General features: G+C 37.1%; 1 protein-coding gene across 6 annotated transcripts in view; it reads right to left on the bottom strand.

Moving 5' to 3' along the window:
- Nucleotides 1–16,891, bottom strand: part of LOC144180878 (diacylglycerol kinase zeta-like) — a 48,073-nt gene that overhangs the window by 3,187 nt on the left and 27,995 nt on the right. For all 6 annotated transcript variants that reach the window (XM_077710849.1, XM_077709026.1, XM_077730066.1 and 3 more), the window contains 10 exons: nt 13,736–13,802; nt 11,848–11,888; nt 11,629–11,771; nt 11,390–11,473; nt 5,262–5,324; nt 5,114–5,170; nt 4,095–4,144; nt 861–901; nt 636–756; nt 520–556 (listed from right to left, as the gene is read on the bottom strand). In XM_077710849.1, the coding sequence (XP_077566975.1) occupies nt 520–556; nt 636–756; nt 861–901; nt 4,095–4,144; nt 5,114–5,170; nt 5,262–5,324; nt 11,390–11,473; nt 11,629–11,771; nt 11,848–11,888; nt 13,736–13,802 (704 nt within the window). The remainder of the gene's footprint in view (nt 1–519; nt 557–635; nt 757–860; nt 902–4,094; nt 4,145–5,113; nt 5,171–5,261; nt 5,325–11,389; nt 11,474–11,628; nt 11,772–11,847; nt 11,889–13,735; nt 13,803–16,891) is intronic.

The following is a 16,891-nucleotide window of genomic DNA, read 5'->3' on the forward strand; positions in this document are numbered from 1 at the left end:
GTGTTCCCTCGCTACTTTGTGCTTCAGCTATCGCGGACTCAGAGCTTCGCGGATATTTTTCAGAAAAAAATATGTAAAAAATGTAAAGATATTAAGTTAAAATTATAAATAACATCATCTTACAAGAGGTGGAAACAAAATATTCAATAAGAATTAGTAATTGCATCAAAGAAATGGTCAATAACATGGTGAGAGTTCAGGAATGGCATTGATGACGTCCTGGCTGTTTACAGGCGCATCTTCACCGCCCAAAAAAACAATGTTCACAACTCCCAATAACGATGTTTCTTACGTGCAAAAAAACTGCAGAAGATCCTCCATCCGGACTACTATGATGTTTTTGCTTGGTGGTGCTTTTGTGCACGTGTTACGCGTTTCTTTAAGCATTTTTGAAGGGGCACCCTTACTTCGCGGAAATGCACTTATTGTGGGGGTCCCGGTCCCCATTAACCGCGATAAGCGAGGGAACACTGTATTTGATACATTTAATGAAGAAAAAACAAACAAACACAAACTCACTGTATGTGTTCCGGCACATCGATGATGTCATTCGGAGCTGCAAAATTAAAAAGATACCCAATGAGTTTACTTCCTACAGTGATGTTGACTCCACGGGGGTGTATAAACACAGTTACCGTTGTCAAGGATAAAGCGGACCATCTCTTTGCTTCCTGCACTGACAGCATGGTGCAGCAGGCTGCAGCCTGATTGGTCAACGCATCGTAGATCACATCCTTTATCATGTAGCTCCAGAAGCTTTTACCCCCCGCAGACAGAGAAACATGAATTAAATGCTGCTTCAAAACAATCCAAATTGCATTTGTACACCACATGTAGAAACATGTCACAGCAAATCGTACCTTTTTCATATTGTTGTTCTTTACGCATTGCATCAGCAACTCTGTAAAAACACAATGACATATCAAAAAAAATTACCAATGCAAAAAAAAATCTCATCTTTAGTCAAAATGATGTTCAATATTAATTTCATGCGAATCAAAATAACACAAAGCTCAAAGCTATTGTTGTTGCACTTCAAAATAATCGCAACTACAACAAAGAATAACATCTTCTACAAAACATAATGTATTGGTGAGGGCAAGAAGCTTTTAGTTTCTTTGATAAGAGGTGAAATAACTGGAAAAAGATAAAGATACTGCATACCGAATCGACTTTAAACGAGAATAAATGTATAAAATCAACAACAACAGCTCCTTTTTTTTGTCAAAACAAAGACTGTGTACAGCTAAAGGAAAGCACTGAGATGAATGTTCATTAGGTTGACCTCAATCCTTGCTCTCACCGCCCCTCAATCTAAAAAGGAGAGACCTAATCCAGTTATGTGAGGCAGAGAGAGAGAGAGAGAGAGAGAGAGAGAGAGAGAGAGAGAGAGAGAGAGAGAGAGAGAGAAAGAGAGAGAGAGTGAGAGAGAGAGATAGGGGAAAGAAAATGAGGAAGACAATGAAGAGAGGGAGAGATAGAGATACAGTAAACTTAGATCTGACAAAAAAATCTTTAAGAGCTTTTGTAGCTGGAGGGCAATAAAAGATAAACAGACACACACATACAATTACATGAAACAGAACTCTGAATTAAATGGATTTCTGAGTAGAGTGACCTTAAAATGAAATTCTTACTGCTTATAAGTGACAATAATTTTGGCAAATGGTCTTTAGAATTTTTTTTTTAAAATCACACAAACTATAAAATATGTTTTTATGTGCTTCATTTGAGACGAGAAGGAAAAAAAATACAGTGGAGGGTAAAGAAAAGGTGCTTGAACCTTTATTATTACCCGGTATAATTAGTGATTGAGGATTCTTTGACAGCAATAACCTCAACCAAATGGTTCCTATAAATTTGCAAGTTGGACCTGCACAACAAATCAGGAGAAATGTTGGATCATTCCTTGTTACAAGACCAACTGTAGGTTCACAGTGAAAGCACCTGAGATTTCTGACTCATTAGACTGAAGAAATTCAGCATTCCATTGTTATTGATGTCAAGGATGCGTGAATCGATTTGTGTGTGATAAGTCAGTGATAGAGCCGGAGGCTAATGGGAAATAATGACAACATGCTATAAGCTTACAAACACTGCACTTTTTTGCCAATAACTTAAACACCCAATTAAAGGGCTGCTAGTTGATTTATTGTACTGCTGAGAAATATCTGTTGGTACATTTATTCTGTATTTTATTCATGTGTGTATATATACACACAGTTAGAAGATCGAGGGTACAATCGCTGGTGGATTCCATCCTTCCTGTGTGGAGTTTGCTTGTTTGCCCCGGGCCTGCGTGGGTTTTCTCCAGGTACTCCGGTTTCCTCCCACATCCCAGAAACATGCATGCTAGGCTGGGTGAACGTTCTAAATTGCCCCTAGGTATGAGTGTGAGTGAATGGTTGTTTGTCTCCTCGTGCTTTGCAATTGGGTGGCAACTACCTGCCGGTCCATAGATGGTTAGGCTAGGCCAGGGGTGGGCAAACTTTTCGGCCTTTTCGGGGGCCACATTGACTTAAAAAATTGGACAGATGGGCCGGGTCAGCAAAAGATACGATACATATAAAAAAGTGCATCAGTTAACAGTACATATGAAACATAAACAGAAAAAAGGACGAGAGTATTAACATACTCATCACTAAAGTAAAAAGAATAAAGTACTAAGTAAAGTAAAAAGTATAAAGTACAAAGTAAAGTAAAAAGTATAAAGTACAAAGTAAAGTAAAAAGTATAAAGTACAAAGCAAAGTAAAAAGGAATGTATTGAGAAATATTAAAATGTAATTTAAAAGAAAGATAGAGGGGCTGTAAAACACGAAAAACAAATAAGAGTGGACAGAGCTAATGCCACTAGCTGACGGCGCTATCTTGGGAAAAAAATATTTGGACAACGTCGGCGGGCCGGATTAAAAAGCCTAATGGGCCGTATGTGGCCCGCGGGCCGCAGTTTGCCCATGACTGGGCAAGGCTCCAGCCCCCCGCAATCCAATGAATTAATCAACAAATGCATTGTAATTATTTTTATAATGCAAACGTAGGCGACCTGTTAGCACCTACGCCTCAATATGTGTCATGTATATATGTATATATATACATGTATACTAACACCATTGTTGGTAGGTATGAAAGATATACCCTAGCAAGAGACAGGTCCAATATAAAGAAAAGTGCAGCACACACATTCACATGTCACACGCTCCAGTGAACAATTCTGTTTGATGCAACCTATCTGACCTTATGGGATCTGTCAGTGAGTGTCAAAAACTAGCAAACATGAAAACGCTGAGATAGACGGTGTGTGATGAATATCAATAGGTCAAGAGTGTTAGCGTCTTTTATAAACACAATTAGGCTTCTTTGAAAGGCCAATCCACTCTACTTGAATTCATTGAGGATCTACATATACACCCATACACAACAGAGGAAATACAGTAATCCCTCGAATATCGCGGCTTCAACTTTCGCGGTTTCCCGACATCGCGTTTTTTTTTTCTGGGGGAATTTTTTTTAACTTAATTTTTGTGTTTTTTCGTTTTTTTGTCTATCGCGGCCATGTCTGGTCTACATTTACCGCGATTATCGAGGGATTACTGTATCCCCCCCCCTCAAATTATCACAGATGTGCACCCTAAAATCTGACGGACACTCAATATGTGATTGTTCCAGTAATATTTTAATGTAATTGTCTAAGAAAGAGCATGTTATTAAAAAAAACATAGAATGGAAGCCGAAGGTATCTAATTTTGTTGCCGCTTCAAAAAAGAAAAAAACTTTTAAGTATGACACAAGGAAAATAATTGGCAGAATTGTGAGTTTGGGGATTCGCTTGAAATAATTTGATATCCAAACTACCAGGTGATTGATGAACCCGGCCAATTCAGAATGTGTGATGCTGCCACCTTTAAAGTTAAAAATCGACCAATGAAGCACACTGCATGCCACGAGAGAGAAAGGAGCAAAGTGAACCAAAAAAAGCTCACTTGCTTTCACTTTCTTATTCACTGAGACAACATGGTGTCATGAAGTTGAATGTCAGGTGAGATGTAAATCAACCACAATTCTGTGCAAACTTTGTATCTGTGCATGCCGTACCATTTTCTTCTTCTTTCCCTGTATCACTTGACTTTTGATCCGTTCCATGTCTGCAGAAACACAATCACATATTGTGTTTGATATTTATTTGCAATTTAAATTGAGGATTGCTACTTAGAACAAAATTCATGATATTAAAATGTATAAAAAAGTGCTATAGGCCCCAAAAACACCTACGTTGTTTTTTTCAAAACAGTATTTAACTCAGGGGTGTCAAACTCCCTTTGGTCTGCAGGCCAAATACAGCTTAATTTGAGATCAAGCGGGCCGGACCAGTAAACTCATTGCAAAATTACATAGAACTAACAATACGCCCACCTTTTTCCCTTTGTATTAGTCACTAATACTAATAATTAGTGCAAAGATTGAGTAAATTATCAAAATGTTTATTAAAAGAATTTTCCTTTTACATTATGAACAAGAGAATAACATAGGAACATAAATAAATGTCAATTCATGTTGTCTGCACGTACTAAAACACTAATGCAGCTTTCTTCCCCGGGCCATACCAAACCACCAGACGGCCGGATCCGGCCCGCGAGCCGTATGTTTGATACCACTGATTTAACTCATAGCTAATTAATCTATGCCAGCCTCTCCTAGCCAAAATGGAGTGGAAGTCTAGTTCCGTCAACGGCAGCTAATAGGTGCCCTATAAAGGTTAAATAATGAGTAGTTAAAAATCATAATATAGAGTTGCACTCATTTGCATCGTATATATATTTTTTTCTAGCCATCTAAAAAAATAAACGGCAATACTGGGGGTACTTATTCACAGTCTAGTCCACGTTTGAAGGATATATAGATAAAATATGTGGGCCTCATGATCAAAGTTTCCCATCTCTCCCATCAACATACAAAATTCAGTTTCAAAATAGCAGAGAAAATAGTGCTTTTGGCAAGCAGGCAATATAACATACATTTTTTTAACCCTTATACTAAAAAGTTAATGATTATTTGTAGTAAAATAAATTGCACCAGAGCACTTTATGTAAAAGACAAACATTGAGTGTACAGACCTCATTACTGTTTTAAGCTCATCATTAGCCACAATGGAGCGCTGGATACAACCTTGCCTGTTATAAAAACATGAGACAAAATAAATTAAAAAGACTGAATGGTTTCCGAGTCCGCAACGATGTAATGTTATAACAACTGTTGAGTAACCTTCGTAGTTGCCGACCCTCGGGTGTTGAACTCAGTGCTGAGGCAGAGCTTTCACTGTTCATCCTAAAAGGAAAACACAAAGTGTGCTTGAAGAGACTACATCCCCATACATTTAAAAATGATCGTGACACACTCCCACTATTGGAAGACAAAATGGAAGATAGGAAGTCCATAGTCTAGTTCTAAAAGGAACACAAAGTGTTTTGGACTGCAAGACAGATATGTTATTAACCAAGTGTGACATACACCAAGCTTCTCTCTAAACCTAGAAGAATTTTTACCCATCCAATTGTCCAGCAGAGACCCACAATAACTTTTTGGCCACATGGTTTATTTTGGCCCACACAATGCACTAATTTTCTGCAATCGGACGTTTGGTCGCCGGTCTTTTGGTCCCTCTTGGTCGCCGGTCAAATGTACTTAGATATTAAACAGTATTTAGATATTAAACTCTCTCTCTTAGATATTAAACTCTCTCTCTTAGATATTAAACTCTCTCTCTTAGATAGTAAACTCTGTCTTAGATATTAAACTCTCTCTTAGATATTAAACTCTCTCTCTTAGATAGTAAACTCTCTCTCTTAGATATTAAACTCTATCTCTTAGATAGTAAACTCTCTCTTAGATATTAAACTCTCTCTTAGATATTAAACTCTCTTAGATCTTAAACTCTTTCTCTTAGATAGTAAACTCTCTCTCTCTCTCTTAGATATTAAACTATCTCTTAGATAGTAAACTCTCTCTCTTAGATATTAAACTATCTCTCTTAGATATTAAACTCTCTCTCTCTTAGATATTAAACTCTCTCTCTCTTAGATATTAAACTCTCTCTCTCTTAGATATTAAACTCTCTCTCTTAGATATTAAACTCTCTCTCATGAATATAATTTTAAGAGCTGGTTTCAACAGTAAACTCTCTGTCACCATTTGACCGGCGACCAAAAGGGACTAAAAGACCGGCGACCAAAAGACCGGTGACCAAACGTCCGAGCACCGTGCACATGTGATATCTTAAAAAAAAAAAAAAAAAAAAAATAGGACCCTACGGCAGTATCTCTCGCTTATCTGTAAAGTCTCAGTGATTCTATTTAAGGAACAACACAGGCCCATGGCCATGCTGAAAAATAAAAATCTAGAAAATTTCATATTTGGAGCCTTTTAAATAATATCCGTAGAATAACGTCTTTAGCATAGCTCAATGTAGTACTTGTTCTTATCAAACATGATGAACAAATGGACTCAAATGCAAGACACTCACTATAGTATGAAGGCACTTCAAATCAACATTCAATTTGTTTTTGTTTTTTTAAATAAAAGCTACTCAAAAAGCCATTTGAGTCCACTAATAAGACAATGACATGAGAGGAAAACCAGGCAGTAGTAGCAATAAACATGGTTCAACTGAAGGAGCACTTCTACTCAACAATCAAACTGGCAATCACGTCCAATTGGCATCAGACTCGAGCACTTAATAATTTGTAAAAATAAGTTGCAAATGCCTGCCAAAAGTACACCACCTGTGCTACTCAGTGCATTTTTTAGTTTAGTAAGACGAAAGCAGGCAACACTGCATAATGTAAAATGGGTAAAACATCAATTCACTGAATGTTCACATCGCCTCAGGATTGCCTGAATACATTTATAAGCGAAGCAAACAGCACAACAGAAAACACGTTTTAAAATTGTAAACGAGAAAAAGCGAGAAAGTTAAGCTTTAACTCTCAATTTTTTAAAAAAAGGATTAAGTCCTAGGAACATGTCATATTGATAGAACTAGGTTGCACAGGCTATAAAATAGTATGGTTCAGTAGAGCAGAACCAACATTCATAAAATCTAGGCCAAGGTTCTCTACAAACTGTATGAACTTGCTGGACAGCGACAACACTTGAGAGAGGATTTTTTGAAAGTACTTACACATTGCTATGTTGCCATATTGAAAACAATAAAGAAAAAGGTAATCTGTGCATTTTAAATTTCCGTTTTAGGAATTATTCAACAGGTTGGACGATTATTTTCTTTAAAAAAGGCAACACTTTAACCATGAAATACTCTTTTTTTATCCTAACGTTGTCGGTAAAGCAAACAGCACAAGCCAATATCCGTAGAAACCTTTAGAACAGGGGTAAATACATCTTAATTTGAGATCAAGTGGGCCGGACCAGTAAACTCATTGCAAAATTACATAGAACTAACAATAAGCCCACTTTTTTCCTTTGTATTAGTCATTAATACTAATAATTAGGGCAAAGAATGAGTAAATTATCAAAATGTTTATTAACAGATTTTTCCTTTTACATTATGAACAATATATTATGAACAAGAAACTAACATAAGAACCAAAATAAAGTATGTGCAATTTTAACAACACTTTTACACAGTTAAACATATATTTAAGTGTGTTGTACATGCACTGCTAGAAGAACTACACATTTTAAAGAAAATTCATTTTTTTATACAATGCAGCTTTCTTCCCCGGGCCGTACCAGACCACCAGACGGGCTGGATCCGGCCCGCGGGCCGTATGTTTGACATCCCTGCTTTAGAAGAAATCGCAGTGATCTTAATGTTCAAAGGTAGTCGAAGAGTACAAAAGAATTTCCAAGGCATTAAATATAAAATACCCTAAAGGGGATGCGTTTCATCAGAAATCCAAATGGGCTTTAGAACCAGAATAATTAAAATCAACAGAAGAACAGAAGATCATTATTATATCATTATTATAGAGTATGGTATCAACTTTAGTATACTTCTATTTAGCTCTGTTTGAAAAGGGTTAAACCTCAACTACCTCATTAGCTTCACCACAGGGCAATAAGTGACATAAACACTTTCCGCCTCCATAAAAACAGTTGCTGGAGATCCATAACTATTCACTTCCTATTTTTTCAGTTATGCTATGTTCACTGACACTAGTTTTTTTCCTGAGTTTTTTATTTTTTGGTCATATTAACATTTTATTTCCAATGCCTAATTAAGTAGAAGGTGAACGGGTCAGCTTCCTTTTGAGTTACTCTTGCAAGTTGGATTAGTATAGCAACTCAGTGATCCGAAAAGAAAAAAAAGAGCCAGATGAGATATAGAGTACATTTCTTTAGGCATGTACTGGTATATATCCCTACATTTGAGAGCACTGTCTTGAAATCGTTGAACTGCAAATACATAGTACGAATAGTTGCTGAAATGTCAAGGGAAAGCTGGAAGTTAGTTAAAAAGAATCTTTAACAAGCTGTATATGAAGTTGGGGGGGGGGGGGGGGTTCAATAGGTGCCAGGTTTAGTCATGAACAGAACGTCAATTTTATAACTAATGATACAGCCTCATTAAATAAAATGTTTCAGTCCTCTAACAAGTTTAAAACTATTATACTGACACTTACTTCCATGGGATAGTATCAACTATATAAAGAATATTTGACCAGTGTAGGTTTTTTTTAAATTTGAATTTGTAAATATTTCCAGATCAATGATAAATTTAAACAAAAAAAAATGGAATTTAAAAAAAAAAGATGTTTTTTGTGTGTAGGTTTGTCAGTGAGAGAGACCGAGTGGGGAGAAGCTAAGAGAGGTATGTAATTACCGTGGGAGGAATATTGTTCACCTCTGGCCGAGCGTGGGCAAACTGCTACACTGCTTGTCTATGTGTGTGTGTGTGTGTGTGTGTGTGTGTGTGTGTGTGTGTGTGTTGTACGTGAGTGAGGGTGTGTGCGCATGCATCGAAAGACAGCAAAACGATGGGATTCAAGAGCTCTGACATGCATTTCATTTCCCTCGCCATCAACTTTTTTTTTTTTCTCGTTTCCGCATTACCATTTCAATCTCTCTTTCCCGTTCTCTCTCACTCTCTCCAAAGTGCACAAATGCCTCTCGGACCACTCATCTTTGCACCTCATCCGCCCACCTGATCCACTCAGGATTGCAAATCGGACTGCCAACACAAACATGCACGTATGCTCGCGCACACGCATTAGCCAATATAGTCCATTGCTACAAATACATTGTTTTGTTCATTATGTTAACTTCTTCAATCGTAGCAGCACAAAGTGAGCATCAGGTGGCCAGAATCCAATTTGCTCATTAATTAGCATCATAACTGCCAATTCCTATGATTACCAGGACCACTTTTAGCCAACACCAAGTTATGTTAACGCCAAAAATTTACAATTTCTGTATTTGGCGTCTAAATCAAGGGTGTCAGACTCGGATTGGTTCGCGGGTTGCTTTAATGTCAACTTAATTTAACGTGGGCCAGACCATTTTTGATATAATATTTCGATTTTTTTATTTTTTATAAATGGATTAAAAGAACTGGATTAAAAGCCCTGCATATTTCGTTTTTTTTTTATAGATCTAAAACCATGTTTATTTTAGCTTTTTTAATCTATTGTTAGATTTTATAAAATTATTTTTGAACTACAAACAGAATAAATGTATTAAAAAATTTACAATTATTGATTTGAAAGGGGGAAAATCAGGAAATTTAATTTACATCTTTACTCTTCATTTTAATTTGATCCTAAAACCGAAAGTGGTGATTTACTTTTCACTTTAGGCATCATTTTTATTTTTCAACAGCAAAAAGCAACAATAAGCCCAATTCTGTAACCCCTTTTTGCCCAGTTTATCATATCAAACATATAACAAATCAAATCCCATTTTAAACAAACATTTGGTTTCCCTTTCCAAAACCACTCAATTAAAACGCAAGTTGAAACAAAAAAAATACTATTTTAAATCAATGAACCTATGTGTTCCAGCAAACATTAACAAATGAATGAAATATGCAGTAAATATGTCAGTTACCAGTAATGGTTTAGTTCTACAAGACTAAATAGCGCTACCTTGGCGCATGTTATTTTGCATGTGTGATTGCATTGTATATGGAGGCAGAGCAATCTTAAAACCATGAATGCACAGGAGAAAATGTGCATAAACACAATTATTCATGTACATACAGTATACACCAACATGGAAATAGTGTATATTTACACCCAAGCAGAGACACACAAAAAGCCTGAGAATTATGCAGGCCTACTTCATGCAGGCTTTACCAGCTAACAGGCTCTATTCAGGGTGAGCCAGCCAATCTCATCCCACAGAATCCACTACACTATGTACTCTATATGGATGGTATCATGAAACTTATTTGTGAAGCTTCAAATACAAAGTATACCTCCTGCTGGAAGATTGTGTGTTCGGTGTGTTTTTTAAAATGCTACAAAAGCCTCAAAGTTACTCCATGTGATTAAAAGACTGAATCCTAACGTTGCTTTGTATTCATTTTGAACATGAAGATTATGTTCGGCTACATCCAAGAATGAAAGAATTGTTAGGAAAATTATTGCTCTTGGCTAAAAGCGAGTGCTCATGACATAATTACTTCATGTCCAAGCACTTAAATGGATCTGTGAAGGTGGTGCCATTTCCAAAAACAATTACTCGCTGTAATCATATCCACAACTATGATGAACATTTTTTCAGCTTACTCTGGTTTCCTTACTAAGTCCCAAATCCTGGAAAACTCAGTACCAATGTGATTCTAAGATGACTGGAACTATAAGGACATTTCTGACAAGGAATTGGTTATTTAAATGTTACACTTAAAGAAAGAAATACGTCTGTGTGTCATTTTTGAAAACAAATGTTACTGTCTGTATAATCCAGGGGTGGTGAACCTTTTTGATGGAAAAAGCCATAAACAATTCATATTTTTTAAATGTTAATCCTTGCGAGCAATGCTCCGAATTTAAAAGTCAACATACATGAAAATGTGTCTCTTTTTAGTCACTTTACCACTTTTAAAGTACAAAAAGTATCTGAGTTATTTTGACAACATTGTTACATTGTTGCTAATCAATGAGAATCAATGAGAAAATCCATGCAAAAGAGTGTAATTGAAAAAAATGATTATAAGGCGATAGGAGTAGTGTCAATGCCATAATACCAACGTAACGCTCCTATTCCTTTGCTTTCTCACCAGCAGTTTCCATAGTTTACCTCACAGGTTAGTTTGAGAGCCATATCCACCCATCAAAAGAGGCCATATATGGCTCCCAAGCCATAGGTTCCCTACCCCTGGTATAGACTGACAACCAATAGATATTAAAGTAGATCTTAAAATACATTCTTACTTGCAAGAAGACGACGATGGAGACAGACTGGAATCCACAGGGAAGACAAACACACTTTTTGGATTCTGATTTAAGCTGCTTTCCCTAAAGATGACCAAAAAAAGGTTCAGACCATGAGTGAATTTAAAAAACAACAACAACAGCACAAATAAAGTAAGGAATAAGTTCCTAACACTAGTATGAGTTCACAATCTCATTCTGTGCAATGGACACCAATGCAACTGTCAATGTTAACCTACCCGTTATTGGTCAAACTGGACGAAGGATGAACGAGGTCAGGCATGGCAGGAGGAGAAGTGCCAACTGTCATTGTTACAACCAACTCCGGATCGAGGATATAGAGTTCCTCGTGGGAAATTTCCGACACACAGTTCAGATGTTCCTGGTGAAACGATTGATATTTGCGTGATAAAAAACAAAACAAAGAAACGAGGGTTCACGAAATAGATAAAACCTACCTGTGCTCTGTCAATCCTGTAAAAACGATCCGCTGTTGTTGCTGTGGAGACAAATGCAGAGTTTTCAAGTTCAACTTGTTATTATATGTGAGTAGTTATTTGTGCTTGAAAAGAAATAACCTTTGCCTGGAAGAAAGAGCTATAACCCTCTTTCTTCTCTTTCTTTTTCACAGAGATTTTTCTTTACTTTACAGTAATTCCAGCCTTAAAACTAGAATAAACTAGCTTGAATAAAATCAGATAGGTTAGAACTCAGTATATTCTCAAAGCTGGAAACCTGCAGAGATTTGCAACATAAAAGTGAGCCAGAGTATTTATTGAGTAACGCATCATTTGAATCCACTAATTTTTCCTTCACAGGATAACAATGATTCTCATTCTCTCTTTTGAGCTCACTTTTGTTTTCCCAATGTTTCCATCTATATCGCATCTTTTTTGGGCTCAAATTCCACAAGGACTTTTTGAGCTTGTTATGTATTCCTGATATTTGTTGCCAGGATTTTATTTTCCTCTTCTAAAACCTCTCGAAACTTTCGTTCATGGGTATAATATACAGTAAATCTAATTGTATTATATTATTTGGGTATTTATATTATAGTATGTAGACAAACAAGCATTTAAACTGACTCTAGAACAGATCTATTTAGAGGACTTTGGATGAGAAAATCCATTCGAGCACAGGGAGAGTATGCAAATTCCACTGCCAATTTTAAACAAGTAACATTTAAAGCTTATAATGACTGCTGTGACAAAAGTCCAATGTGTTGGACAATGTTTTGAATGCCAGCAGTGTTTATCGGTATCAGGAGGCACAAGTTCCCCACAAGCCCACGGTGGCAGATAAAGCAAAAGCTGTTAACAAGAAAAAATAATGAACTGCGTGGGCTGTCTCTCGGGCTGCCATCTGAGCAGCTGAAAGTATGAAACTTGTCGTAATTTAAGTAAAGTTTAGCTGCAAAGTTCAATCAGCCTTCTGGCGGGCTGAGGAAAAAAAAGACCTACTAATTCAAAAAGGCTGTTTAAAATCTGTTAACTCATCTTCCTTTTTCATCGTTTTGTCTTCAGAGCAAGACTAGGCTGGACTAGACTGAGAGCAGTATCGCAAAAGTCGGAGTGGGGGCAACTTAATCACTATGCATTTATCAAGAGGTGCTCGGACGTTTGGTCGCCGGTCTTTTGGTCGCCAGTCTTTTGGTCGCCGGTCTTTTGGTCGCCGGTCTTTTGGTCGCCGGTCTTTTGGTCGCCGGTCTTTTGGTCGCCGGTCTTTTGGTCGCCGGTCTTTTGGTCGCCGGTCTTTTGGTCGCCGGTCTTTTGGTCGCCGGTCTTTTGGTCGCCGGTCTTTTGGTCGCCGGTCTTTTGGTCGCCGGTCTTTTGGTCGCCGGTATTTTGGTCGCCGGTCTTTTGGTCGCCGGTCTTTTGGTCGCCGGTCTTTTGGTCGCGGGTCTTTTGGTCGCCGGTCTTTCGGTCGCCGGTCTTTTGGTCACCGGTCTTTTGGTCGCCAGTCTTTTGGTCGCCGGTCTTTTGGTCGCCGGTCTTTTGGTCGCTGGTCTTTTGGTCGCCGGTCAAATGGTAACAGAGAGTTTACTGTTGAAACCAGCTCTCAAAATTATATTCATGAGAGTTTAATATCTAAGAAAGAGAGTTTAATATCTAAGTACTGTTTAATATCTAAGTACAGTTTAATATCTAAGTACTGTTTAATATCTAAGTACTGCTTAATATCTAAGTACTGTTTAATATCTAAGTACTGTTTAATATCCAAGTACATTAGACCGGCGACCAAACGTCCGATCATGTTATCAATGTCCTTTAAATGATTAAATCTCCAATTCTTACTCTTAATGTTGTATAATTTTTACTAATGATGGAAAACAGTGATGATACTTACAATCGAGGAAACACCATTTTGGAGACAATCGATGAGAGGAAAGATTCTTTGTCTTGACTGCTTCCTTCTAAACACAAATAGGAATTGTTTTAAATTAAGGGCAATATGGCTTGCTAAACATTTAACATTAGATTGGTCTTAAATTTTGAGCCATATTATATTGGTAGAACTGATAAATCAATCATCATTTTATTGCCCAATTCTTCTGGTACTGACTTCATCTAAGAATACCTTTTACAAGATGTGTGTGATATATTCAGACACAACTACAGTTACAAGTTCTGCTGCCTCCTTACTACTACTCCTCTGATCCTGATCCAACACATCAAACACTCACCACATATCTTGCACTAGCTAGACAACAATAACACCAAGTCTGGAATTCCTCTTTTTACTCTTTTTTTTTTGCTGTAGCTGACCAGACATGAAAAAAAAACAACAACAACACTTCTAAGATGTAGAAAAAAACATTTCCAAATGTGTCAACTAATAAACAATTATTAAATACCAGCAATTACATGGTCACTGACTGTGAAAATGTGAACAAATACCACAGCATAGCAAACAAACAGCAATCCAATTTATGTAGACATATTTTTAAACAATGAATTAAAACAAATGAAACTGAAGGAAAAATATAAGTAAGACAAAAGATGAGACAAAATAGGTGGTTGTAATGTTGCAGATATCATTTGAAAATGTTGTTAATTGTCAGGCAATAATGAGATTTCTTCTTCACTCTTGCGCTTGCTTTTTATTTCATTTAGTTTTATCCAACTAATTAACATGATAAAAAAAGACACAAGACAATTTGAAATCCCACCAAAAATGTGCTAATCTCTGCTCTGCCCGCCAAAATGCAAAACTCATCAAACAACAGCATCCCTAATGTCCATTTAACAATATTCAGTTAAATAGCAAAATCATTGAAAACGTACTTCTTTTGTTTCCACGAGGATTTGTAAATTATCCATAAAAGTGCCAATGGAAAATCTCACTATTATGCCAAAGATAATTTTAACTATTCAAACCATTTTTGCACTTGAGCCAAAAAAAAACTATTTCCAGTAAACATCAAAATGGGGAATTTGTGTAGTTTCCGTGGAAACTCCAAATGTGAAGTCTCTTTCATTAGTCTTATGTGGCATTAGGGCAATTATTTGCTAACGATTATTACAAAACAGCTCTTCAAAAAGTTATTCAAGGAATTGTACGTGACACAGTCTTTGGAATAAAAAAATATCAATTAAAATGTACGGATAAGGAATGTTACTTGGAGGGAAAAGACTATTGAACAAGACAAACAATAGCAAGAAATAAAATATTTATAGAAAAATCCCTCCATACTTAATAAATGAAAAAAGTATAGAACCACCAAGACATTGCTGAGATTTACCAAACTCTGAAATTGAGCAAACAAGAGATCGGGGACTGACCAAGAAAACTGATTGGGCACTCAAATGGAGTTCCATTAGTCCCCTGTGGAGGTGGAAGAACATTCCAGAAAAACAACGATATTTGCAGCCCTTAACGAAGGAGGACTATGATGATAGTACAGTAACCCAAATGATAGTGCACGTGGGGTTTCCAATGGGTGTAAAAGTGGCTCTTGGACCATGCAACAACGAATAGTTTCAGTCTGATGAAACCATCATTAAACTCTTGGTGGTGGCAGCATCATGCTGTGGGGATATTTTGGAAGACATCAGGAAGAAAAGACTAGCCAGGATTAAGGGAAAAGATGATTCAATCCTAGATGAAAGTAAAATTCAAGGTGCTCAACACTTCAGACAGGGGCAAATGTTCATTTTAAGAAAAGAAGGTAACAACACAATAGCTTGTGGTCAAGTGTATGTCTTGACTTGAATCTGATAGAAGAGAGAGATCATTGAAAGAATATTGGGCAACAAAATGAAGTACAGTGTTGCCTCGGTTATCGCGGTTAATTGGGACCGGGACCCTCCGCAATAGCTGCATTTCCGCGAAGTAGGCGTGCCCCTTCAAAAATACTTTAAAAAACGTATAACAAGTGCACAAAAACACCACCAAGAAAAAACATCATAGTAGTCCGGATGGAGGATCTTCTGCAGTTTTTTTGCACGTAAGAAACATCGTTATTGGGAGTTATTAACAGTTTTTTTTGGGCAGTGAAGATGTGCCTGTAAACAGCCATGACATCATCAATGCCATTCCTGAACTCTCATCATGTTATTGACCATTTCTTTGGCCTTTTTTTTTGATGCAATTACTAATTCTTATTGAATATTTTGTTTCCACCTCTTGTAAAATGATGTAATTTATATTTTTAACTTAATATATTTAAATTTTTAATTTACTTTTTTCCTGAAAAAAATCTGCGAAGCTCTGAGATTGCCGTAGCTGAAGCGCGAAGTAGCGAGGGAACACTGTAAACCCATAGTGCATTGATGGGGATTCTAGCGGATTTGCACATCATTCTAAAATGTTTTTGTATTAAAAATCATACAATATATGACTATGTCTATCTAACTATACCCAACCCAGTAAGTATAGAAAACAATGAACTTAATATTCATTCAAACATTATTATCATCTATCATTGCTGCTCTGTGCCTGATGTCTGCATGCATTGTGCTGCTAATAAAGTGACTATGCACAGCACATCCCATCAGTAAACAGAACCAATGAACATCATCAGTCACCAGAGAGCAGGAGATCAAACAGCGCTGGATCCCTCTGGGTTGCTATGCAACAGAGTGACACAAAGACTCAAGAACTCTCACGGTGTATCCGTATATTATCATCAGTGATAAAAACAAATATCAAGACTGTTCTTAAATGAAAGTGTTCACAATTGAAGTCTATGGAATCGATGGCAGCACTGTTTGATTTTGTACATAATTGCAATGGCGGTGGGCCAGGAAGCCGTCAAATGAACAGCGACCGTATTCCCTACTTCACACAAGTCACGGTGACAGAGCATGACAGCATCGCAGTGCCGCAACAATCCCAGAAGCAAGATCCCCCTGGCCGCCAAGATGAAAGACAGACCAAAAAAAGGATAAACGCAAGCATCAGCGAGGGGGGGACACAAATGGAGGATTGAAGAGATGAGCTTTCTGCATATCTATCCTCTCCAAGCCTTGATTTAATTCTGTAGGAAATTCTCAGAGAAGC

Source organism: Stigmatopora nigra, chromosome 1 (assembly GCF_051989575.1).
Source record: "Stigmatopora nigra isolate UIUO_SnigA chromosome 1, RoL_Snig_1.1, whole genome shotgun sequence".
Classification (NCBI taxonomy): Eukaryota; Metazoa; Chordata; class Actinopteri; order Syngnathiformes; family Syngnathidae; genus Stigmatopora; species Stigmatopora nigra.